This window comes from Bombina bombina, chromosome 3 (genome assembly GCF_027579735.1).
Source record: "Bombina bombina isolate aBomBom1 chromosome 3, aBomBom1.pri, whole genome shotgun sequence".
NCBI classification, from domain to species: domain Eukaryota; kingdom Metazoa; phylum Chordata; class Amphibia; order Anura; family Bombinatoridae; genus Bombina; species Bombina bombina.
Genome location: NC_069501.1, coordinates 597779104 through 597804362, shown reverse-complemented (window position 1 = coordinate 597804362; position 25259 = coordinate 597779104). Strand labels below are relative to the sequence as shown.

At 38.9% G+C, this 25259-nt stretch overlaps 2 protein-coding genes across 3 annotated transcripts in view; one reads left to right on the top strand and one right to left on the bottom strand.

Annotated features, from left to right (window-relative positions):
• LOC128653727 (NIPA-like protein 3) overlaps window positions 1–19782 on the bottom strand; it is an 80308-nt gene extending 60526 nt beyond the window's left edge. The window contains exons 1-2 of one of the 2 annotated variants that reach the window (XM_053707189.1): window positions 19536–19782; window positions 6432–6724 (exon numbers count right to left, since the gene is read on the bottom strand). In XM_053707189.1, coding sequence (XP_053563164.1) covers window positions 6432–6515 — 84 coding nt within the window. In that variant the 5' untranslated portion in view covers window positions 6516–6724; window positions 19536–19782. The remainder of the gene's footprint in view (window positions 1–6431; window positions 6725–19535) is intronic. The other variant, XM_053707190.1, reaches the window with a different exon arrangement.
• Window positions 19783–20389: 607 nt separating this feature from the next.
• Window positions 20390–25259, top strand: part of STPG1 (sperm tail PG-rich repeat containing 1) — a 362003-nt gene continuing 357133 nt past the window's right edge. The window contains exon 1 of the mRNA XM_053707188.1: window positions 20390–20499. The gene's annotated coding sequence lies outside the window, so the exon portion shown is untranslated. The remainder of the gene's footprint in view (window positions 20500–25259) is intronic.

Below are 25259 nucleotides of genomic sequence, written 5' to 3'. Positions count from 1 at the left end.
TAAATCAGAAAATGATAAACAATAAAAAATAATAAAAAACAATGAGAAGTAAATAATGTCCAATAATCCCTTCTCAAAGTTAAGAGATATATAAAAAAAGGGTAAGTAGTGTCCAAAAATCCCTTCTCAAAGTTAAGAGATATAAATAGATTTTCACATGTGTATCCAAAAAATAAACTGTCCAAATTTAAGTGTTGTCCAAAAACGTGGTATAAATGAATAGTGCAAATCCAGCAGATTCAAAAGTTCTATTAAAAAAGCTTTGCAAAAAACATTTCAAAGAAACATTTAAAAAACATCAAAATGAAGGTAGATGAAAAAAAGTTCTATCAAAATATGGTGACAAAGAATAATCCGTGAAGTCAATCCAAAATAGTGATAAAGATAAATCCAAAAAAGATGTAAAATATCCAAAAGATAAAAAACAAAAAATAAATGATTAGTATGTGCACAAACTAGTGAGAGTGATCCCAAAAAGGGGGCTTATGTGGAGGGGTTATGTTTCCATGTAGAAAAATTATTTGCTGTATAAAAAGTAAAAATAAAAATAAGCAAAAATACAAAAATATAAATAAAAATAATCCTAGGGAATCTTCAAACCCTGAAAATAAAAGATAATAACAATAGTGTAATACTGTATTATAATTCAACAATCAAGGAATAAATAGCTCACCATAGCTCTGTCAACGCGTTTCGGCCCACAAGAGAGGCCTTTATCAAGACTATAGTATGGTGTGGGTGAGCTGAAGACTTTATACCTTTCTCTAACCAATCAAATTGCATTGAAATTGCGCCAAATTTTTGCACCAAAAATGTGGTACCGGAAGTGTTGAGCAGGAAGTGCTCATCTGTATATCAAAAAGAGTTCACATTTGTCTCAGTATCATTTAGATAAGGCTTTTATTTAAACATTGTCTATGTCTATGTTTATTAAACATTGTCTATGTTGTTCCTAATGTGCTTATTCGTGTTATGTGCCTTAGTAGTTAGCTGTGGGGTCAAATGTTATGGTTTGCCGGTGTTTTTTTAACCGGAAATGGCCGCTAAGATGTAAACATCTGGTAAAGCTATATCGGATGCTATGGGTGAGGCGGAAGTGGTATTTACTCTGCACCAATCAGATCCGGAGGGGCAGAAAGCAGTTATCCCACATATAGAGCCAGTTTTACAACTTGGCATGAAATATGTGACAAATTACCGGTACGTTTCTGAACCGGAAGTAGCCGGAAAAAGTAAGATACTTTAACATCCGGTAAGATTGAGCCGGATGTTGCACTTTACCGGTCATGGTTAAACCGGAAGTGGTATGTATCCTAGCCTATTCAAATTCAAAGGGACAAAGAGTGTTAACCTTGGTATTTGTCTAGTGAACAAAATCAATGTAGGGATCACGGTACAGAGAGTGTATATTGTAAAATACACAGTTTATATATATTGGAAAATATATATATATATCGAAAAATACATAATCTAATAAATAGAGATCTAAAAACCTTAAAGGAACTTTTGGAAACTTTCTAAAAAACTTTTTAGGATAAAAATATAAAAGATATGTAGTATAAAGAAAAACTTTTTTACAATGCATCTATGATTGGTTAGAAAATCTGTAGAAGGAGTACATTTGTATCAACCTGTATTCTCTTTTTGTCATGTGCAATATTGGGTTTTGGAAGTCTTATTTTCTATCTAAATGTGCCTGGTATAAAAATTAGTTAGCCGTGTGCGCACTATGATAGGAGTTTTTTGAAATCTGATGTGGATATGAAGGAAACTTGTCTCATACAAGTATATGAATGTATTTATGTAGATTGTGAGATCAATGGGTACTTATATCGATCTAATTGATTAGTTGTCTTTTGGGGAATTGTGAATTTAAATTTGTTATGAGGTGTATTCATGTTATTGGTATTGGGATTATGTTACCTCTATACACATTTTAAATTGTGTTTATATTCTTATGAAGAGTCAGGCTTCGGTTACTTTCTAACTTATTCTGTTAGATATTTCCCAGATGGAGAGGTTGCTAAGTCAAGTGTCTCATATGCTGTTGACATATTAGGGGATCATATCTTGTTAATGTTATTGGCATCTCATATGCTGTTGACATATTAGGGGATCATATCTTGTTAATGTTATTGGCATCTATATAGTCTCTCTGTTTGGATAATAAGGTTTGTTGGAACTCATCTTATGGCTATTTGAGTAGAGCAATAAAAATAAAGATGATTAGATTGGCTTTAGAGATCCTAATATAGATCTTTTGCTCTACTCAAATAGCCATAAGATGAGTTCCAACAAACCTTATTATCCAAACAGAGAGACTATATAGATGCCAATAACATTAACAAGATATGATCCCCTAATATGTCAACAGCATATGAGATGCCAATAACATTAACAAGATATGATCCCCTAATATGTCAACAGCATATGAGACACTTGACTTAGCAACCTCTCCATCTGGGAAATATCTAACAGAATAAGTTAGAAAGTAACCGAAGCCTGACTCTTCATAAGAATATAAACACAATTTAAAATGTGTATAGAGGTAACATAATCCCAATACCAATAACATGAATACACCTCATAACAAATTTAAATTCACAATTCCCCAAAAGACAACTAATCAATTAGATCGATATAAGTACCCATTGATCTCACAATCTACATAAATACATTCATATACTTGTATGAGACAAGTTTCCTTCATATCCACATCAGATTTCAAAAAACTCCTATCATAGTGCGCACACGGCTAACTAATTTTTATACCAGGCACATTTAGATAGAAAATAAGACTTCCAAAACCCAATATTGCACATGACAAAAAGAGAATACAGGTTGATACAAATGTACTCCTTCTACAGATTTTCTAACCAATCATAGATGCATTGTAAAAAAGTTTTTCTTTATACTACATATCTTTTATATTTTTATCCTAAAAAGTTTTTTAGAAAGTTTCCAAAAGTTCCTTTAAGGTTTTTAGATCTCTATTTATTAGATTATGTATTTTTCGATATATATATATATTTTCCAATATATATAAACTGTGTATTTTACAATATACACTCTCTGTACCGTGATCCCTACATTGATTTTGTTCACTAGACAAATACCAAGGTTAACACTCTTTGTCCCTTTGAATTTGAATAGGCTAGGATACATACCACTTCCGGTTTAACCATGACCGGTAAAGTGCAACATCCGGCTCAATCTTACCGGATGTTAAAGTATCTTACTTTTTCCGGCTACTTCCGGTTCAGAAACGTACCGGTAATTTGTCACATATTTCATGCCAAGTTGTAAAACTGGCTCTATATGTGGGATAACTGCTTTCTGCCCCTCCGGATCTGATTGGTGCAGAGTAAATACCACTTCCGCCTCACCCATAGCATCCGATATAGCTTTACCGGATGTTTACATCTTAGCGGCCATTTCCGGTTAAAAAAACACCGGCAAACCATAACATTTGACCCCACAGCTAACTACTAAGGCACATAACACGAATAAGCACATTAGGAACAACATAGACAATGTTTAATAAACATAGACAATGTTTAAATAAAAGCCTTATCTAAATGATACTGAGACAAATGTGAACTCTTTTTGATATACAGATGAGCACTTCCGGCTCAACACTTCCGGTACCACATTTTTGGCGCGAAATTTTGGCGCGAAATTTTGGCGCAAAAATTTGGCGCAATTTCAATGCAATTTGATTGGTTAGAGAAAGGTATAAAGTCTTCAGCTCACCCACACCATACTATAGTCTTGATAAAGGCCTCTCTTGTGGGCCGAAACGCGTTGACAGAGCTATGGTGAGCTATTTATTCCTTGATTGTTGAATTATAATACAGTATTACACTATTGTTATTATCTTTTATTTTCAGGGTTTGAAGATTCCCTAGGATTATTTTTATTTATATTTTTGTATTTTTGCTTATTTTTATTTTTACTTTTTATACAGCAAATAATTTTTCTACATGGAAACATAACCCCTCCACATAAGCCCCCTTTTTGGGATCACTCTCACTAGTTTGTGCACATACTAATCATTTATTTTTTGTTTTTTATCTTTTGGATATTTTACATCTTTTTTGGACTTATCTTTATCACTATTTTGGATTGACTTCACGGATTATTCTTTGTCACCATATTTTGATAGAACTTTTTTTCATCTACCTTCATTTTGATGTTTTTTAAATGTTTCTTTGAAATGTTTTTTGCAAAGCTTTTTTAATAGAACTTTTGAATCTGCTGGATTTGCACTATTCATTTATACCACGTTTTTGGACAACACTTAAATTTGGACAGTTTATTTTTTGGATACACATGTGAAAATCTATTTATATCTCTTAACTTTGAGAAGGGATTTTTGGACACTACTTACCCTTTTTTTTATATATCTCTTAACTTTGAGAAGGGATTATTGGACATTATTTACTTCTCATTGTTTTTTATTATTTTTTATTGTTTATCATTTTCTGATTTATGCCAACACAACTATATATGAGACGAACTTTATGAGACATTATACATACAGCTAAAAAGCAAAACACGCGTGTTTTTATAGATATTTATGTGTTTATGTGTTTTTACACATTATTTCTTGCCGTTCTGTTAAAATATATTTTAAACGACACCCTTGTTTTATATGTTTAATATGTATTAAATGCTTTTATGTATCAACTGTGCCACTCTTAGATCTTATATCTAGATATCAAAACCTACACATCTATACAGCACAACTACCATAATTGTAGCTGAGCTATAGCGCTATACATTTTTTCAGACAGAATACCATATTTTCACACCTATACCGCACCAGACCTCGCGAAGATTTGGCGCTCCTTTCTAAACCACGTTTTGACACATATTTTCTAAAAGTGGGCACCTGGGGACCCACTATAGACAGGAGCTATAGGTCCACACTTTCAGCGCTGTAAGAAAACATTGAATCTTCAAATAAAGATACCAAGAGAATGAAGAAAATTTGATAATAGGAGTAAATTAGAAAGTTGCTTAAAATTTCATGCTCAATCTGAATCACAAAAGAAAAATTTTGGGTACAGTGTCCCTTTAAGTAATGAAAACATACTTACCAGAAGACACCCATATACATATAGCAGATAGCCAAACCAGTACTGAAACAGTTATCAGTAGGGGTAATGGAATATGAGAGTATATCGTCGATCTGAAAAGGGAGGTAGGAGATGAATCTCTACGACCGATAACAGAGAACCTATGAAATAGATCCCCATGAGGAAAATCATTGCATTCAATAGGTGATACTCCCTTCACGTCCCTCTGACATTCGCTGTACTCTGAGAGGAAACGGGCTTCAAAATGCTGAGAAGCGCATATCAACATAGAAATCTTAGCACAAACTTACTTCACCACCTCCATAGGAGGCAAACTTTGTAAAACTTAATTGTGGGTGTGGTGAGCGGTGTATTTATAGGCATTTTGAGGTTTGGGAAACTTTGCCCCTCCTGGTAGGATTGTATATCCCATACGTCACTAGCTCATGTACTCTTGCCAATTACATGAAATAAATATTATAATTCAAAGGTGTTTTTGTCTCCTTAAAAAAAAAAGAACTTTTTAAAAAAATGCTGGTATTATTCATCCATTTGATCATTTTTCAATATGCATGGTCTAAAGTTTTTGCATTTAGTGTTAATTTATTTCTGTTATCTAATATGCTTAGTTCTCTTGGTATCCTTTGTTGAAATTACATACCTAAGGAGGCTCAGAAGCTGTAATGCACTACTGGGAGATAGCTGTTGATTATTGGCTGTACATAAATACCTCTTGTCATTAGTTCACCCTATTTGTTCAGTCAGCAACCAATAGAAATTGCTGCTCCTTCAATAAAGGATGCCAAGACAATGAAGAACATTTGATAATAGAAGTACATTGGAAAGCTGTTTAAAATTGTATGCTCTATGCAAATCCTGAAAGAAAAAATTTGAGTTTCATCTCCCTTTAATGACAGGGTTAATTTGTCTACATTGAAACAACGTTATGATGTAAACAAATTGAAATCCTTCAAGACAGCCAAATGGCTAGGATGTGCTATTCTGTCCTAACAGCGCTAAAGCCTGCCCTGGTTAGGACAGAATAGAAAGTCAGAATGGCGTTAAAAGGTCAAGATGCACTTTTATGGGTCAATAATATAAAATTCTACAGTTTTATATTACATCTATAATTTATCACTTGAGTTCCAAAGCCCTCATCATGCAGTATTACCAAGTGGCTTGAAAAATCCAAGGAAACAGATCAGCCTTGACTCCAGAACTTGCATTTCTGTTTTTTTTCTGTTGTCCAGTTATTTTTCATATACTGTATCTACACACATAATATTTCTTTCTAGGCTCCTGGAGTCTTACTGCCCAAGTCTAATATACTATTATAACTCCTTGCCTTACCTTATATGAAAAAAAATTATCAGCAGGTGCTGCTGCCGTGGTGACAGCGATCTCCTGTAACTGCAGGCTCGGATCTTTCTCCATCTTCTTCCCTTTGCTCTCCTTCTATATCATTTTTCAAAGATGTTTTAGACATGGAGTTTACACCTAACAATTGGAGAAATAAATCTCTTTTGTACCCATCTTCTTGCAGTCCTTGGTCAAGGTAACTGCTAAATCTAATAATATTATTTCCAGGAAGACAATCTTCAAAATACAGTTCCACTTCCAGTTATCAAAATGATGCTGATTTCCTAAACATCATACAACAAAACAAGAAAGGTGCGTGAGCATCAAATTCACTTCATATCATATCACTGCTGCATTGCATTAAAAGGGACAGTCAACTCCAAAAATGGTATTGTTTAAAAAGATAGATAATTCCTTTATTACCCATTGCTAAGTTTTGCACAGCTAACATGGTTATATTAATATACTTTTTACCTCTGTGATTACCTTGTATCTAAGCCTCTTTTGACAGCCCCCTGATCACATGACTATTTATTTATTATCTATTAACTTGCATTTTAGCCAATTAGTGCAGTGTCAGCCACAACTCCACGGGAGAGAGCACACTGTTATTATCTATATGGCCCACATGAACTAGCACTCCCTTGTTGTGAAAAGTTAATAAAAAAGCATGGGGTAAGAGGCTGTCTATAGTGGCTTAGAAACAGTCAGAAATTTAAATTTAGTTTAAATGTTATAAAGTATATTAATATAACAATGTTGGTTGTGCAAAGCTGAGAAATGGGTAGTAAAGGTGCTATCTATCTTTTTAAACAATAACAATTTTATTAAAAAAAAATATATATATATATATATATATATATATATATATATATATATATATAAATCAGTCAAATTATATTAATTTGTGGACCAGATTTTTTTTTTTAATTGAGGTTTTAATAGATACAGAGCACAACTGGTAGATCAAAATTACATAAATAAAAAATAAAAAAGATCCATGATGTGGGCATTCAGGGGCCAGAATTAACAACAGAAAAGTACAATATTTGTAGATAATACTATGTCATAGATACATGATAAGCATTACCCAAATATACTATTAGGAGATAAACCTCATTTTTTCTAAAGCATTATATCCCCTTAAAACTTTGGTGAACTGTAGTGTCATATGTATTCCCCTAATGATAAGTAGAGGCCTCTCTTGGACCTGTGAAAAGGACTTTTGTACAACAGGGAACTTCAAGGAGAGAAAGGAAAATAGAGAACAAAAGGGCCACACTTTGACCCAAAGTATAGTATGAAGGAACAGACTGTAACAACAAGAAAACGTAAAAATTTAGACATTGAACTAGTCAGTGAGAGATAAATGCAATATAGTTAAAAGTACTAATAAGTCTACTGCGAATAAGTATTGCAGTGAACTTCACAAATGGCAGCATTCATTCGTATTGGAGTTAGGATTACAGGAGACTAATATAGCAGAGGGCTAATAACATTTAGGCGAATGAGGAAAAAGGAATGCTGAGACTTGAGGTAGATGAAATGAAGTTTTATTCAGGAGCAGGCTTATCATCAGACACAGGGTAAGCTCCTATCTTACGCGTTTCGCGCATGGGCACATGCGCTTCATCAGAGATAACATTTAGGGCAAGTAAAGGATTACATTCAGGGTATACCTCATGGCATGCATGCCCGATATATAACATTTCCATCTATAGTGCCTATCGCCTGTGATATAATTAGAACAAGAAGCAATATAGATAGCAATGCATAGTATATGTGAGAACACCACAGAAGAACCAACATCAAATAAAACCAAACAAATATAGTACGGGCCCTCTTCTTCCTGTACTAGATTTGTTTAGTTTTATGTTTTGTATTTTTAGCAAAAATGTTGTCATTGTATACCCCTATCATTGTACCCAGCGCTGTATACAAATACATTATAATAATAATAATAATATTCAAATGGGCAATAACAGTTGTGGCGTGTATAGTAAGAATAGACAGAAACGCAGCATAATAAACCGAACATGGGAGCTGCAGGATGCTAGCAAGTAATAGTAATACAATTAAAGGTCAATAGTCCCACATCCATAAATAGAAAAAGATTTAAAAAAAACCATATAAATAAGATGATCTAGGTTCTGTACTTACTAAACTATCTTACAAAGTCAATAAACTCTTAATATATTTGGGGGATCTATACATATGGGAATGTCAATGATTATGAGAATGTGAGATTAGGCCTCAAACTTCAGGCTTGCCGTCCGTCATTGCAAGGCCTCCTCAATAAGAACCACCATTATGATAAACATAGGATGACTCATAATATAAAAATCCCAAGGAGATGGAAAGTTATAGCAGGCAGATCAGTTGTCTCAAATGATTTCATCCGATGCCGTCTATTAGCAAAACAGGACTGTGGACTAACCTCTCCCTGCCAATTCAGCTGAGAGCAGGGCCATCACTTCTGGGGAGCGCAGCTGTCGCAACTACCAGCCTCACCAGACTTGAAATCCCCTAACAGTGCGCCATGGAATAGAGACTGGCATGACGGTAATCTCTGTCACAGCTGCAGTGTAGTGAGATGCAGTTCACTTTTTCCATCTGGTAAGGATGTTTGCTTTGTGTTAGTAGGTGCGGACCGTGCAGTAGTAAGAGCAGTATTTTACTGGTTCTCATAAGGAATCGCCCATTGATTCTCTCGCTCCCATGTTGTTTTAGTGTTAGCAGATGCTGTATCCTGTTGTGTCTCGCTAGTGATTGCCCACTAATTCTCTAGTTCCCATACTGTTTTAGCTTTAATAAATGCAGTATCCTGTTGGGTCTCACAAACAATCTCCCACTGATTCTCTTGCTCCCATACCGTTGTCGAATCACCAGGGTCTGTTCCTGTAAAAGAGGGAACGGGATGCGTGTTGTTTAATTTCCACTCTGTATTAATTACTGGGACCTCAACATTACAGATTTTAGTGGGGATCCCATTGGTGATCGACTGTATTGTCTAGCAGAAATCCTCCTCAAAGCGAGTAAGGTACATACATAATCATAGTAGGTTCTCCAGTTCCTGAAGTCTCCACTTCTCCATATTTAGTTTTGTTCCCCTTACAGCAGGTGCCTTCTGTAGATATTGCTTAGTCAGTCGTATGTTAAATAACACGTCTTACAGCTTCAATTATGAATACAGCTTGAGCGGCTGTACAAAGTTCGGTAGCAGGTTTACAACACTGCTCAGTAACCCAGATATCCTGGGGGGGGGGGGTAGTATGCGGCAGCCTAAACCAATGATTCATTAGCCACAATACATGCATGTAATAGGATGTCAACTTCCATAGGCCTTTTCCCTCATGGTTTTGCCAAAGAGCATAGGTAGGTAACACAGTCCCAGAAAGTCCTTTCAAACTCTAATCAAATTCTATAGCGTATTCTAGATAGCCAAAGAAGAAGCTATATGTTGGGAAATGAGCAAAAGAACCCCAATAACTATGCCAGAATCAGGAGCCTTTCCAAGATGCATCCAACCGCTTTGGCAGTCAGCTCCGCCCCTGAAAAGTGCCCCTATTTTTAATAGTACTTTTAAAAAACGGGCACTTATTCATTTAAATTCACTTTAAGTCTTTCCTCTCTCTACCAGGGATCAACTGAGGTTGAGTGTTCAGGAGAGTTGAGAGTCTGCAGAAAAAGTACCCCCGTGAAATAAGAAAGAGGTTTACAACGCTAACAAGGTGGATGTATACCGGAATGGACTTAGATATTGTAGAAACAGATCTTTAAAAAAGGGACATGAAACCCTAATTTGCTTCGTTCTCTTGGTATCCTTTAATGAAAAGGATTCCTAGGTAAGCTCAGTTGCAGTAATGCACTACTGGGAGCTAGGTGCTAATTGGTGGCTGCACATATATGCCTCTTCTCATTGGCTCACTAGATGTGTTCAACTAGCTACTATTGCTGCTCCTTCAACAAATGATTCCAAGAGAATTAAGCACATTTGATAATAGAAGAAAATTGGAAAGTTGTTTAAAATGATATGCTCTATCTGAATAATGAAAGAAAAAATGTGGGTTTCATGTTCCTTTATGTAAGCCTCTCCCCTTTTCACTCTTAAATTCAGGTCTGGTACCTCTATTGCACACTTTAAGCACTGGTTTGCTTTTCACGGATACCAGGCTGCCAAGGTTAAACCCCACCCCTACTACCTATCCCCCTCCAATTTCTCAACGGATTTAAAGCTTTGAGAGCATTCGCTATCTCCCAGACATTTGGTTTTACTTGTTTTGTGTTCTTTCATCCTCACGGAAGATCTGACCGCCCAGCCCCTCTCCGGCCGGATGGGCTCCTGGAACTGCCGGCCAGCTGCTCCTCCCCGAATAATTGCTAACATTCACACCAGGTCGCTCCAGCAGCCCTTCACCCCAGAACTCCGCTCTTTTAGGGATTGGTACCACCTAAGGAGGGCAAGAGGTGGGGTAATTGCCGGAAGGGAGCTCCCTTGGGAACTGGTTTCTGACCCCTCTACAACACCTACTTCCCCTTGGCCTTCTCAGATTACTTTTGATCACCCGTAGCTCCGGCCCCCAGCCATGGATCAAGTCACTTTTTGGACTGTGACATATGGGGCCGAGGGCTTTCCAACGACACCCTGGAAGTGCCGCCGTTCCCCCCCCGGGATCATCCATCTCTGTACCACCGAGACTCTATAAGACAATGGACAATATGGGGGGTGCCAGTCTGTTTGGAGGGGCGGGAATGGCGGGAGATCTGGGGGTCTGATAAGACTCCTTATCAAGATGAGTTGGTGTATAAAAAGTAGTGTGTTTCCACAATAATGTTGTTCTTTGTTTCACCCGAATACTGGTTCTGTCTGGTTATTTGGGTGGGCTCCGCTATAATTACTTTTCTCCGTTACACAGTGGCATGTTCCAACTATAGGAAGGACCCCAGTTGGGGTAGCCGGAGTCCATCACATTTATAATTTGGACTATCCGGTTCATACATAACAATATTGGAAATTCTGGGAACATATTTCCTTTTTTTTTGGACCCATCTTCACTATTTGCTTTTGCCTCTGCCTGGGGGGGGGGGGGGGTGCCCTGATGATCCTCTGGCATCCACCCCAAGTGAACCTTGGAGTATGAGGTTTACAAAGGGGGCTTTGTCAAATGGAATATACCAAAATGGGAGAGAGAGAGAGAGAGAGAGAGATAGACAGAGAGAGTTCAGTGTCCCTTTAAGGGCTCTTGAGCTGGGCTTTCAATATGTGTTTAGCTCTTGCAAAGTTCCACAGCAAGTAGTGCAAAAATGCCATGTTATAATGATTTGGAACATGTCATTTTCCCACTACAAATGTTTTTTGTTTCTTATAAATTAAACCGGGTCCACTAAAAATGCAAACAAAAATGATATACTAAAAACTTTACAAAAAGACTTCTATTTTTAAATAACCTATTGTGTCTTCAAAAGGAACTTCCATTTTTTTTCTGCTGAAACATGGTAATATTATCACTCACTGGGTAATGGAGTGTAGGTGCTGACATTTGCACACTGGTAAATCTAGTTTTCACTTGATTTTTCGCCCCTGGGGCTGTAAACAACAACTGCCCAAGTCTTATTGAACAGTCTAAAAATAATGATGATGAATGGTGCAGTTTTAAAAATTGCCTATAAAGGTGAAAATGGCAAAGAAAATAAAAAACATGCTGTTATGGGGTATTTAAAAATGAATCAATTTAGAAAGACATGAAAGTGCCATAACAGTCAGAATATTACATTTATTAGAGCATGCAATTTTAAAGGGACAGTATACACCAATGTTCATATAACTGCATGTAATAGACACTACTATAAAGTATATGCACAGATACTGATATAAAAATCCAGTATAAAACCATTTAAAAACTTACTTAGAAGCTCCCAGTTTAGCTGGAACACCCACTGAAAGTGGCTGTATAGTAAAAAGAGCAGACACTCTCCCCCTGCCTCTGCATATGAAAAGACCCTTTACACAAACAGGAGCAAGCTGGAGTAGGTAGACAACAATATACTTCTAAATCATAGGGGCTTGATTAGGAGTCTGAAAATCAGCGCAATGTTATTTAAAAATAAGCAAAACTATACCTTTTTTTTAACTAAAACCTGTATGGGCTATATAAATGGCTCATCTACAAAACATTTATGCAAAGAAAAATCTAGTGTACAATGTCCCTTTAAGACTTTCGACCCTACAATACCGTGTTTAACCCCTGCAAAGGGGTTAAACACGGTAGAAGTGCCATTTGAGACCCCCAGAGCACTGCAGGTCCCGAGTGGAAACCGAAGCTGATCCAATAAGCAGTGCTAGTTGCACATCTGAGTCGTGCTGATTGGGTCAGCAGCGGTTTCCGCTCGGGACCTGTAGTGCTAACCACAGGTACCGAGCGGCACTTCTACTGTGTGTTTGACCGCTTTGCTAGTAGTTAAACAAACGGTAGTGCAGGGTCAATAGTCATAAAATCACATGATCTAACAAATTAGAGCATTTTTTTTTTTTACTATTATGGCCCTTTAATAAAATAGCTATAATAATAATGACAGGATATATGGAAGCAGGTGTTTGGAGGAAACACTGACCTCAGTGACCCAAAAGTCCAACCCCCTCTAGAGGTAAATATTACATACCACTGGAAAGTGAGGAAGGCTGCACAATATATTTCTAACTAAAGCAACACAAAACCTAAATATGCAACTAAAAGTATAATAAAAATCAGGCATGTATCTTGATGTCAGAAACTAATAAAAATACTTAGCCATACTCATATAATGTAATAAAAAACAGAATTTATGTTTACCTGATAAATTTCTTTCTCCAACGGTGTGTCCGGTCCACGGCGTCATCCTTACTTGTGGGATATTCTCTTCCCCAACAGGAAATGGCAAAGAGCCCAGCAAAGCTGGTCACATGATCCCTCCTAGGCTCCGCCTACCCCAGTCATTCGACCGACGTTAAGGAGGAATATTTGCATAGGAGAAACCATATGGTACCGTGGTGACTGTAGTTAAAGAAAATAAATTATCAGACCTGATTAAAAAACCAGGGCGGGCCGTGGACCGGACACACCGTTGGAGAAAGAAATTTATCAGGTAAACATAAATTCTGTTTTCTCCAACATAGGTGTGTCCGGTCCACGGCGTCATCCTTACTTGTGGGAACCAATACCAAAGCTTTAGGACACGGATGAAGGGAGGGAGCAAATCAGGTCACCTAAATGGAAGGCACCACGGCTTGCAAAACCTTTCTCCCAAAAATAGCCTCAGAAGAAGCAAAAGTATCAAACTTGTAAAATTTGGTAAAAGTGTGCAGTGAAGACCAAGTCGCTGCCTTACATATCTGATCAACAGAAGCCTCGTTCTTGAAGGCCCATGTGGAAGCCACAGCCCTAGTGGAATGAGCTGTGATTCTTTCGGGAGGCTGCCGTCCGGCAGTCTCGTAAGCCAATCTGATGATGCTTTTAATCCAAAAAGAGAGAGAGGTAGAAGTTGCTTTTTGACCTCTCCTTTTACCTGAATAAACAACAAACAAGGAAGATGTTTGTCTAAAATCCTTTGTAGCATCTAAATAGAATTTTAGAGCGCGAACAACATCCAAATTGTGCAACAAACGTTCCTTCTTTGAAACTGGTTTTGGACACAGAGAAGGTACGATAATCTCCTGGTTAATGTTTTTGTTAGAAACAACTTTTGGAAGAAAACCAGGTTTAGTACGTAAAACCACCTTATCTGCATGGAACACCAGATAAGGAGGAGAACACTGCGGAGCAGATAATTCTGAGACTCTTCTAGCAGAAGAAATCGCAACTAAAAACAAAACTTTCCAAGATAATAACTTAATATCAACGGAATGTAAGGGTTCAAACGGAACCCCCTGAAGAACTGAAAGAACTAAATTGAGACTCCAAGGAGGAGTCAAAGGTTTGTAAACAGGCTTGATTCTAACCAGAGCCTGAACAAAGGCTTGAACATCTGGCACAGCTGCCAGCTTTTTGTGAAGTAATACCGACAAGGCAGAAATCTGTCCCTTCAGGGAACTAGCAGATAATCCTTTTTCCAATCCTTCTTGAAGGAAGGATAGAATCCTAGGAATCTTAACCTTGTCCCAAGGGAATCCTTTAGATTCACACCAACAGATATATTTTTTCCAAATTTTGTGGTAAATCTTTCTAGTTACAGGCTTTCTGGCCTGAACAAGAGTATCGATAACAGAATCTGAGAATCCTCGCTTCGATAAAATCAAGCGTTCAATCTCCAAGCAGTCAGCTGGAGTGAAACCAGATTCGGATGTTCGAACGGACCCTGAACAAGAAGGTCTCGTCTCAAAGGTAGCTTCCAAGGTGGAGCCGATGACATATTCACCAGATCTGCATACCAAGTCCTGCGTGGCCACGCAGGAGCTATCAAGATCACCGACGCCCTCTCCTGATTGATCCTGGCTACCAGCCTGGGGATGAGAGGAAATGGCGGGAACACATAAGCTAGTTTGAAGGTCCAAGGTGCTACTAGTGCATCCACTAGAGCCGCCTTGGGATCCCTGGATCTGGCCCCGTAGCAAGGAACTTTGAAGTTCTGACGAGAGGCCATCAGATCCATGTCTGGAATGCCCCACAGGTGAGTGACTTGGGCAAAGATTTCCGGATGGAGTTCCCACTCCCCCGGATGCAATGTCTGACGACTCAGAAAATCCGCTTCCCAATTTTCCACTCCTGGGATGTGGATAGCAGACAGGTGGCAGGAGTGAGACTCCGCCCATAGAATGATTTTGGTCACTTCTTCCATCGCTAGGGAACTCCTTGTTCCCCCCTGATGGTTGATGTACGCAACAGTTGTCATGTTGTCTGATTGAAACCGTATGAACTTGGTCCTCGCTAGCCGAGGCCAGGCCTTGAGAGCATTGAATATCGCTCTCAGTTCCAGAATATTTATCGGTAGAAGAGATTCTTCCCGAGACCAAAGACCCTGAGCTTTCAGGGATCCCCAGACCGCGCCCCAGCCCATCAGACTGGCGTCGGTCGTGACAATGACCCACTCTGGTCTGCGGAACGTCATCCCTTGAGACAGATTGTCCAGGGACAGCCACCAACGGAGTGAGTCTCTGGTCCTCTGATTTACTTGTATCTTCGGAGACAAGTCTGTATAGTCCCCATTCCACTGACTGAGCATGCACAGTTGTAATGGTCTTAGATGAATGCGCGCAAAAGGAACTATGTCCATCGCCGCTACCATCAACCCGATCACTTCCATGCACTGAGCTATGGAAGGAAGAGGAACGGAATGAAGTATCCGACAAGAGTCTAGAAGTTTTGTTTTTCTGGCCTCTGTTAGAAAGATCCTCATTTCTAAAGAGTCTATAATTGTTCCCAAGAAGGGAACCCTTGTTGACGGGGATAGAGAACTCTTTTCCACGTTCACTTTCCAGCCGTGAGATCTGAGAAAGGCCAGGACAATGTCCGTGTGAGCCTTTGCTTGAGGAAGGGACGACGCTTGAATCAGAATGTCGTCCAGGTAAGGTACTACTGCAATGCCCCTTGGTCTTAGCACCGCTAGAAGGGAGCCTAGTACCTTTGTGAAAATCCTTGGGGCAGTGGCTAATCCGAAAGGAAGCGCCACGAACTGGTAATGTTTGTCCAGGAATGCAAACCTTAGGAACCGATGATGTTCCTTGTGGATAGGAATATGTAGATACGCATCCTTTAAATCCACCGTGGTCATGAATTGACCCTCCTGGATGGAAGGAAGAATAGTTCGAATGGTTTCCATCTTGAAAGATGGAACCTTGAGAAACTTGTTTAAGATCTTGAGATCTAAGATTGGTCTGAACGTTCCCTCTTTTTTGGGAACTATGAACAGATTGGAGTAGAACCCCATCCCTTGTTCTCTTAGTGGAACAGGATGAATCACTCCCATTTTTAACAGGTCTTCTACACAATGTAAGAACGCCTGTCTTTTTATGTGGTCTGAAGACAACTGAGACCTGTGGAACCTCCCCCTTGGGGGAAGTCCCTTGAATTCCAGAAGATAACCCTGGGAGACTATTTCTAGCGCCCAAGGATCCAGAACATCTCTTGCCCAAGCCTGAGCGAAGAGAGAGAGTCTGCCCCCCACCAGATCCGGTCCCGGATCGGGGGCCAATATTTCATGCTGTCTTGGTAGCAGTGGCAGGCTTCTTGGCCTGCTTTCCCTTGTTCCAGCCTTGCATTGGTCTCCAAGCTGGCTTGGCTTGAGAAGTATTACCCTCTTGCTTAGAGGACGTAGCACTTTGGGCTGGTCCGTTTTTACGAAAGGGACGAAAATTGGGTCTATTTTTCGCCTTGAAAGGCCGATCCTGAGGAAGGGCGTGGCCCTTACCCCCAGTGATATCCGAGATAATCTCTTTCAAGTCAGGGCCAAACAGCGTTTTCCCCTTGAAAGGAATGTTTAGTAGCTTGTTCTTGGAAGACGCGTCAGCCGACCAAGATTTCAACCAAAGCGCTCTGCGCGCCACAATAGCAAACCCAGAATTCTTAGCCGCTAACCTAGCCAATTGCAAAGTGGCGTCTAGGGTGAAAGAATTAGCCAATTTGAGAGCATTGATTCTGTCCATAATCTCCTCATAAGGAGGAGAATCACTATCGAGCGCCTTTATCAGTTCATCAAACCAGAAACATGCGGCTGTAGTGACAGGGACAATGCATGAAATTGGTTGTAGAAGGTAACCCTGCTGAACAAACATCTTTTTAAGCAAACCTTCTAATTTTTTATCCATAGGATCTTTGAAAGCACAACTATCCTCTATGGGTATAGTGGTGCGTTTGTTTAAAGTAGAAACCGCTCCCTCGACCTTGGGGACTGTCTGCCATAAGTCCTTTCTGGGGTCGACCATAGGAAACAATTTTTTAAATATGGGGGGAGGGACGAAAGGAATACCGGGCCTTTCCCATTCTTTATTAACAATGTCCGCCACCCGCTTGGGTATAGGAAAAGCTTCTGGGAGCTCCGGCACCTCTAGGAACTTGTCCATTTTACATAGTTTCTCTGGGATGACCAACTTTTCACAATCATCCAGAGTGGATAATACCTCCTTAAGCAGAATGCGGAGATGTTCCAACTTAAATTTAAATGCAATTACATCAGGTTCAGCCTGTTGAGAAATGTTCCCTGAATCAGTAATTTCTCCCTCAGACAAAACCTCCCTGGCCCCCTCAGATTGGGTTAGGGGCCCTTCAGAGATATTAATATCAGCGTCGTCATGCTCTTCAGTAACTAAAACAGAGCAGCCACGCTTACGCTGACAAGGGTTCATTTTGGCTAAAATGTTTTTGACAGAATTATCCATTACAGCCGTTAATTGTTGCATAGTAAGCAGTATTGGCGCGCTAGATGTACTAGGGGCCTCCTGAGTGGGCAAGACTCGTGTAGACGAAGGAGGGAATGATGCAGTACCATGCTTACTCCCCTCACTTGAGGAATCATCTTGGGCATCATTGTCATTATCACATAAATCACATTTATTTAAATGAACAGGAATTCTGGCTTCCCCACATTCAGAACACAGTCTATCTGGTAGTTCAGACATGTTAAACAGGCATAAACTTGATAATAAAGTACAAAAAACGTTTTAAAATAAAACCGTTACTGTCACTTTAAATTTTAAACTGAACACACTTTATTACTGCAATTGCGAAAAAACATGAAGGAATTGTACAAAATTCACCAAATTTTCACCACAGTGTCTTAAAGCCTTAAAAGTATTGCACACCAAATTTGGAAGCTTTAACCCTTAAAATAACGGAACCGGAGCCGTTTTAACACTTTAACCCCTTTACAGTCCCTGGTATCTGCTTTGCTGAGACCCAACCAAGCCCAAAGGGGAATACGATACCAAATGACGCCTTCAGAAAGTCTTTTCTAAGTATCAGAGCTCCTCTCACATGCGACTGCATGCCATGCCTCTCAAAAACAAGTGCGCCACACCGGCGCGAAAATGAGACTCTGCTTATGCTTTGGGAAAGCCCCAGAGAAATAAGGTGTCTAATACAGTGCCTGCCGATATTATAATATCAATAAACCCAGATAAAATGATTCCTCAAAGCTAAATATGTTTTAAAACTGAATCGATTTAGCCCAGAAAAGTCTACAATCTTAATAAGCCCTTGTGAAGCCCTTATTTACCATCGTAATAAACATGGCTTACCGGATCCCATAGGGAAAAATGACAGCTTCCAGCATTACATCGTCTTGTTAGAATGTGTCATACCTCAAGCAGCAAGAGACTGCACACTGTTCCCCCAACTGAAGTTAATTGCTCTCAACAGTCCTGTGTGGAACAGCCATGGATTTTAGTTACGGTGCTAAAATCATTTTCCTCATACAAACAGAAATCTTCATCTCTTTTCTGTTTCTGAGTAAATAGTACATACCAGCACTATTTTAAAATAACAAACTCTTGATTGAATAATAAAAACTACAGTTAAACACTAAAAAACTCTAAGCCATCTCCGTGGAGATGTTGCCTGTACAACGGCAAAGAGAATGACTGGGGTAGGCGGAGCCTAGGAGGGATCATGTGACCAGCTTTGCTGGGCTCTTTGCCATTTCCTGTTGGGGAAGAGAATATCCCACAAGTAAGGATGACGCCGTGGACCGGACACACCTATGTTGGAGAAATTTTATTTTTTTCATAACTTAATGCCTATCCAAGGAATTGTAAGGGGATTAGTGCATTTCTTACTGCTCTATTTCTTACCTACATAGCACAAAGCAAGTACTAAGCAGCACACATATGATGACTGTGTACCACTCCTTATTGGTTTGCTGGCTGTATCCAATATTTTGCTGTTTGCGGGGGTGTTACAAACACACAATAGTATACAAGGAGAGCTAGTTTTAAAATAAAATTATCTAACGAATTAAAATGTCTCTTTAAATATCTCCCTTTTGAATAAGTATTTAGATAAAATCAACTCTTAACAAAATAGAAACTATACATTGACATATCCATATTTCAGAAATTACGTAAAATGATCTACACAAATAATAATCTCCTACATTGATTAAAACATCACACACAGACTCAAAATTCACCTGTTCTGTTCCCGTAGTAGCAGCCAGAAAGTACAGTATGGTTAACCAGAATAGTAGTCGGAAATAAGTCTGGCTCTCAGATTGGATGAGGCTGCTGTCAATCACAGTATTTTTAGTCAGATTGCATTCTTATTGGCCCAGATTGCATGACTTGTATGTTATTGGTGGTTAGGGCAGTGCAATATTGACAAGGAAGCAACAAGCAGGAAGTGATTGTCAACATTTGGAAAAAAATAGTGATGTGCTCTCTGCCGACAAAGTTTATAATTGCAGGGCACAAATGTATTATTGTTATAAAAAATACAAGTAAGAACATTAATGAGAAGTGTCACACAATATATCTTTAAGGTCTGCCATTTTCCTTTTGTAAATATTCAAACATGAATAACCAGATCTATACTAGTTAAAAAATAAACTGGTTAATAATTTAAACTAGAATATAAATTAAAGTATTTGTATATACGCTAATATATTAGTGCTGATATTTATATTAAACCCAAACTTTATGTATCTTTGAAAAATGCGTTATTTATCGAAGCCTAGACTGATAAAGTGAGCGCGGTTTTTATTTCACAACTGCAGATCTGTTTTGCCCAATTTCTGTACAGAAAATCACGGTAACTACTTTGAAGGTAACATATATCCGATTGCCATTATCCTAGCTGACAACAACGTTTTTGGAGGCGTAAGATGGCCGTGATAGAACGTGCCCTTTTCACGCTCGTGCGTTTGTATTTGGGAGTACCAATATGGTCGATGTAACTTGCACAAATCAATGACTTCTGCATTACCCATATGACTTCTGCATGGCCCAGCGATTCGCGCATGCGCACAATAAATTGTCCATGTAAATGCACTTCTCTAATACGTATAGAGCGGGTGGGACCGCTCTATACGCAAACACTGCAAAAAAGTAGGAAGAAGTAGATAGGAGGAGTCAGCAGCATATCGGTATAAAAATAAGGTATTAAAAAAAAGGCATAAATCAATACATTTATTAGAAAAAAAAGCGATTTGCTTCTTACAGTTAGGCAATGCAGTACTTTGTTCAAATGGGACCACATTTACTTTCACTTTAAATCTCGGAGTTGCTATGCAACCAATGTACACAACTCATCTGTTTTTTTTTTGCTGCTTTGGAAAGCGAGTAACTGTACAGTATATAAAACTTAAGCACAATGTTTTCAGTACTACATGTTTAAGGTAGGTGTGCTTTTATGTGTAAATATTAATCTACGAAATATGGGCTTAATGCTCGTAGTACCCCAAGTGGCATGTTAATATGATACTTATACAGCTTTGTGTGTGTTAAGAAAATCTAGTCCCACAGGATTCATGTGTTCTTAGAGATGCAAGCGTATCGGTAATTACTCAAGAGGTGTTTGTATCATCTGCTGTCAGACACTGAATGTTAATGTCGGTGTATAGAGAAAGTAGGACCAGCACACACTAGCTACCAAATGTCCAGTGTAATTATGTCCAATCGAGTGTGGTGCCCACCTGGAGGACCTCCCTTCCGAGGGTCCTGATAAATATAGTACAAAAAGAACACACAGGTGTCTGTGTGTGTTAGGGGTTTAATATAATTTTTATGCATACCTAAAGTGTATATTGATACAATAATTGAGCCAAATGTAGAAGCTAAAAATCCAATTTATAGTGTAATATTTGTTATGCAAGTAATAATTGTAATATATGCACACAGTACATTTATTAACATACCAAGAACATAGTGTATATTTAGCACATTTACTAAAGTGTTGGTAAACGTTCCCTTTTGTATAAACAGACCCAGAATGTTAGCAATATTTTAGATGGAGTTTAATTAATAAGTTGTAATGAAGATGCTCTATAACTAACTTTGTAAAGTAGATATGAAACTCAAATACCCTCCACCACCCACTTCAAAAGTTATTATTTTTGTGATATAGCAGTTTGAACAGTTCACCAATCAGCAGTCTAGACGTACAACACTTTTTTTTTTTTTGTAGCTACAGCGTAGATTGAGAAAAGTTCAAACCCAGACATCCCAAGTCTCCCTGAAGTTCAGGGAGTCTCCCTGATTTTAATAGTGGCTCCCTGATGACAGCAAATGGAGTGCAATCTCCCTGAAACTCCAAGTACTATGATCCAATGTGGCCCAAATCTGGAAAAGTGTTTCTTTAAGGAATGCCTTTAGTTTCTGGGACATTATAGAACCCTCAAAGCATGCATCAGTAACCAAAAAGCCCCCACTGATTCTAATAAAATAAAACACAAATACTACCTTATTTACTGCACGTAATTAAACTTCGTATTCTAAAATATTTAAGCATTCAACAAGCGTACGATCACTGGAAAATAGGTTTGTTGTATGTGGCTGTGCAATAAAGCTACTTTTCTTTAATGTGACTTTAGTGGGAAGCTACTTTAAAGGGACACTAAACCTTTGAAAAAACTGTATTTGAAACTAAAATAACCTATTAATAAATCATATTGGTAATATGCTTTAATTAAAAATTATTCACGGTTTACTATATATTCATTTTCAAAAATTAATATATTTCCAAACCCACACTTACTTCTTTCGATCGCCGTTACCAATAGTGCCTGATAACCTGTGTTATCAATATGGCCGTAATTCGCCGTACTGCGCATGCGCTTTATTTTTGCGCGTCATCCAAAACGTCACCATCCTTTTAATCTGCAGACCGCCGTAATCGAGCATTCTCAACAGATGTTTCAGCGTTCTCGAGCAGGTAAGATGTGAGCGCTTAGCAGCGATAATACCCCTAGTAATAACGAGCATATATTGAATAACTCACGCATCCAAATATCTTAAAAGCATCTATCTTGAACTAGAAATAACTAAAAGATAGCGAGGCTACTAGCAAATAATCCCCCTTGAAGTAACGAGCATTATGAATTAATATTTGTACATGTTTAAAACATTTGATGAAAGAAACTCATATTCAAATTTAATATATTATACAATGTAGTTTTAAATTTCATGCAATATCGGATATAAATGTTAAAAAGAATGACACATAGTCACGGTTCTCACAATGCGGTTGCCTGTAAATAAAAGAGTATATATTTGGCAAACATCTTTATTCGCTATATTATATTTTAAAGAGATCTACTTTTAATTAAAATAAGTATGCTTATTGTTATTTAAAAATAAATTATGGAGATCACGTCTAATTGGAAAGTTGCGGGTATCATACAGAGTTGTATTGTGACAGAAGTGCAAGCGTTTTCTAGCAGGTCAGATGTGAGCGCTTAGCAGCGATAATACCCCTAGTAATAACGAGCATATATAGAATTTATCACGCATCAAAATATTTTAAAAGCATCTATTCTGAACTTGAAATAACTAATAGATACCGAGGCTACTAGCAAATAATCCCCCTTGAAGTAACAAGCATTCTGAATTAATATTTGTACATGTTTAAAACATTTGATGAAAGAAACTCATATTCATATTTAATATATTATACAATGTTGTTTTAAATTTCATGCAATATCGGATATAAATGTTAAAAAGAATGACACATAGTCACGGTTCTCACAATGCGGTTCCCTGTAAATAAAAGAGTATGAGTTCTCTTGTTCCCCGTACCAGGGTGGAATTCCTGGGTACGATAATAGATTCCATATCCATGAGGAAATTTCTTACAGACCAGAGACGTTACAAGCTAACTTCCAGTTGTCTTGCCCTACAGACCTCCTTAAGGCCCTCTGTGGCCTGGTGTATGGAGGTAATTGGACTCATGGTGTCCAGCATAGACATCATTCCATTCGCCAGGTTTCATCTCAGGCCTCTTCAGCTGTGCATGCTGAGCCAGTGGAAGTGCGACCACTCGAAACTGTCACAACAGATTTCTCTGGACAACCGGAAAAATGCTCTCTTGGTGGCTCTGTCCAGATCACCTGTCCCAAGGGACATCCTTCTTAAGACCATCCTGGGATATTATGACTACGGACGCAAGTCTTTCTGGACGGGGAGCTGTTTGGGGTGCCAGGAAGGCACAGGGCCTGTGGACTCAAGAGTTATCTCTCCTCCCGATCAACATTTTGGAACTTCGAGCAATCTCAATGCTCTGAAGGCTTGGCCTCTTCTGGGTTCGTACCAGTTTATCAGATTCCAATCAGTCAACATAACCTCAGTGGCTTACATCAACCATCAGGGGAGAACAAGGAGCTCCCGAGGGAAGTATCTCGGTGTCTGGAATGGGCGGAGGCCCACAACTGCTCGCTGTCAGCGATCCACATTCCGGGTGTGGACAACTGGGAAGCAGACTTTTTCAGCAGACAATCCTTTCATCCGGGGGAATGGTGTCTCCATCCCGAGGTGTTTGCAGAGATATGCAACAGATGGGGGACGCCGGAGATAGATCTTATGGCGTCCCGACTCAATTCCAAGCTACCCAGATACGGGTTGCGGTCCAGGGATCCTCAGGCAGAGCTGATAGATACATTAGCAGTGCCTTGGAGGTTTAGTTTAGTGTACATCTTCTCCCTCGTGTAGTGGCCCGCGTCAAGCAGGAGCAAGCTTCGGCAATTCTAATTGCTCCATCGTGGCCGCGAAGGATGTGGTTCGCGGACCTTGTGGGGATGTCTTCATCTCCTCCATGGAGGTCACCTTGTCACAGGGATCTGCTGGAACAGGGTCTCTTTGTTCATCAAAATCTAGATTCTCTGAGGCTGACTGTGTGGAGATTGAACGCTTAGTCCTAGCCAAGGGAGGTTTTTCTGAGAGAGTGATTGATACTCTCATTCAAGCTTGAAAGCCGGTCACTCGTCGCATCTATCATAAGGTGTGGAGGACCTACTTATTCTGTTGTGAAGAGCGTGGATTCCCCTTGCATAAGGTCTAGGTTTCCAGGATTCTTTCCTTTCTCCAGGATAGTATGGAGAAGGGCCTTAATGCGAGTTCCCCAAAGGGACACATTTCAGCTCTATCGGTGTTATTGCACAGGATGCTCGCTGAGCTTCCTGATGTACAGTCTTTTCTTCAGGCTCTGTCTAGAATCAGGCTTGTGTTTAGACCTACCGTTCCTCCTTGGAGTTTAAATCTAGTTATTAAAGTTTTGTAGAAGGCTCTGTTTGAGCCTATGCATTCGATTAACATTAAATTACTGTCTTGGAAGATTTTTTTTCTGCTGGCTATTGCTTCAGCACGCAGAGCCTCTGAAATGGCGGCCTTGCAATGTGAGCCTCTTTACCTAGTTTTTCATGCTGATAAGGCTGTTCTTCGTACTGGGTTGGGTTTTCTTCCTAAGGTTGTTTCTGATCGTAACATTAATCAGGAGATTGTGGTTCCTTCCTTGTGTCCTAATCCTTCTTCGCGAAGAAACGGTTACTTCATCATTTGGATGTGGTTCGGGCATTGAAATTTTATCTTCAAGCTACGAAGGATTTTAGACAGACTTCTTCCTTATTTGTTGTCTATTGTGGGAAGCATAGAGGGCAGAAGGCCTCTTCCTTTTTCTTATCTTTTTGGTTGAGGAGTATTATTCGCTTGGCATATGAATCAGCGGGTCATAACCCTCTTAAAGGGACACTCAGGTTAAATTACATTTTCATGATTCAGATGCAGCATGTAATTTTAAACAACTTTCCAATTTACTTCCATTAAAAAAAAATGTGCACAGTCTTTTATATTTACACTTTTTGAGTCACCAGATCCTACTGAGCATGTGCAAGAATTCACAGACTATACGTATATGCATTTGTGATTGG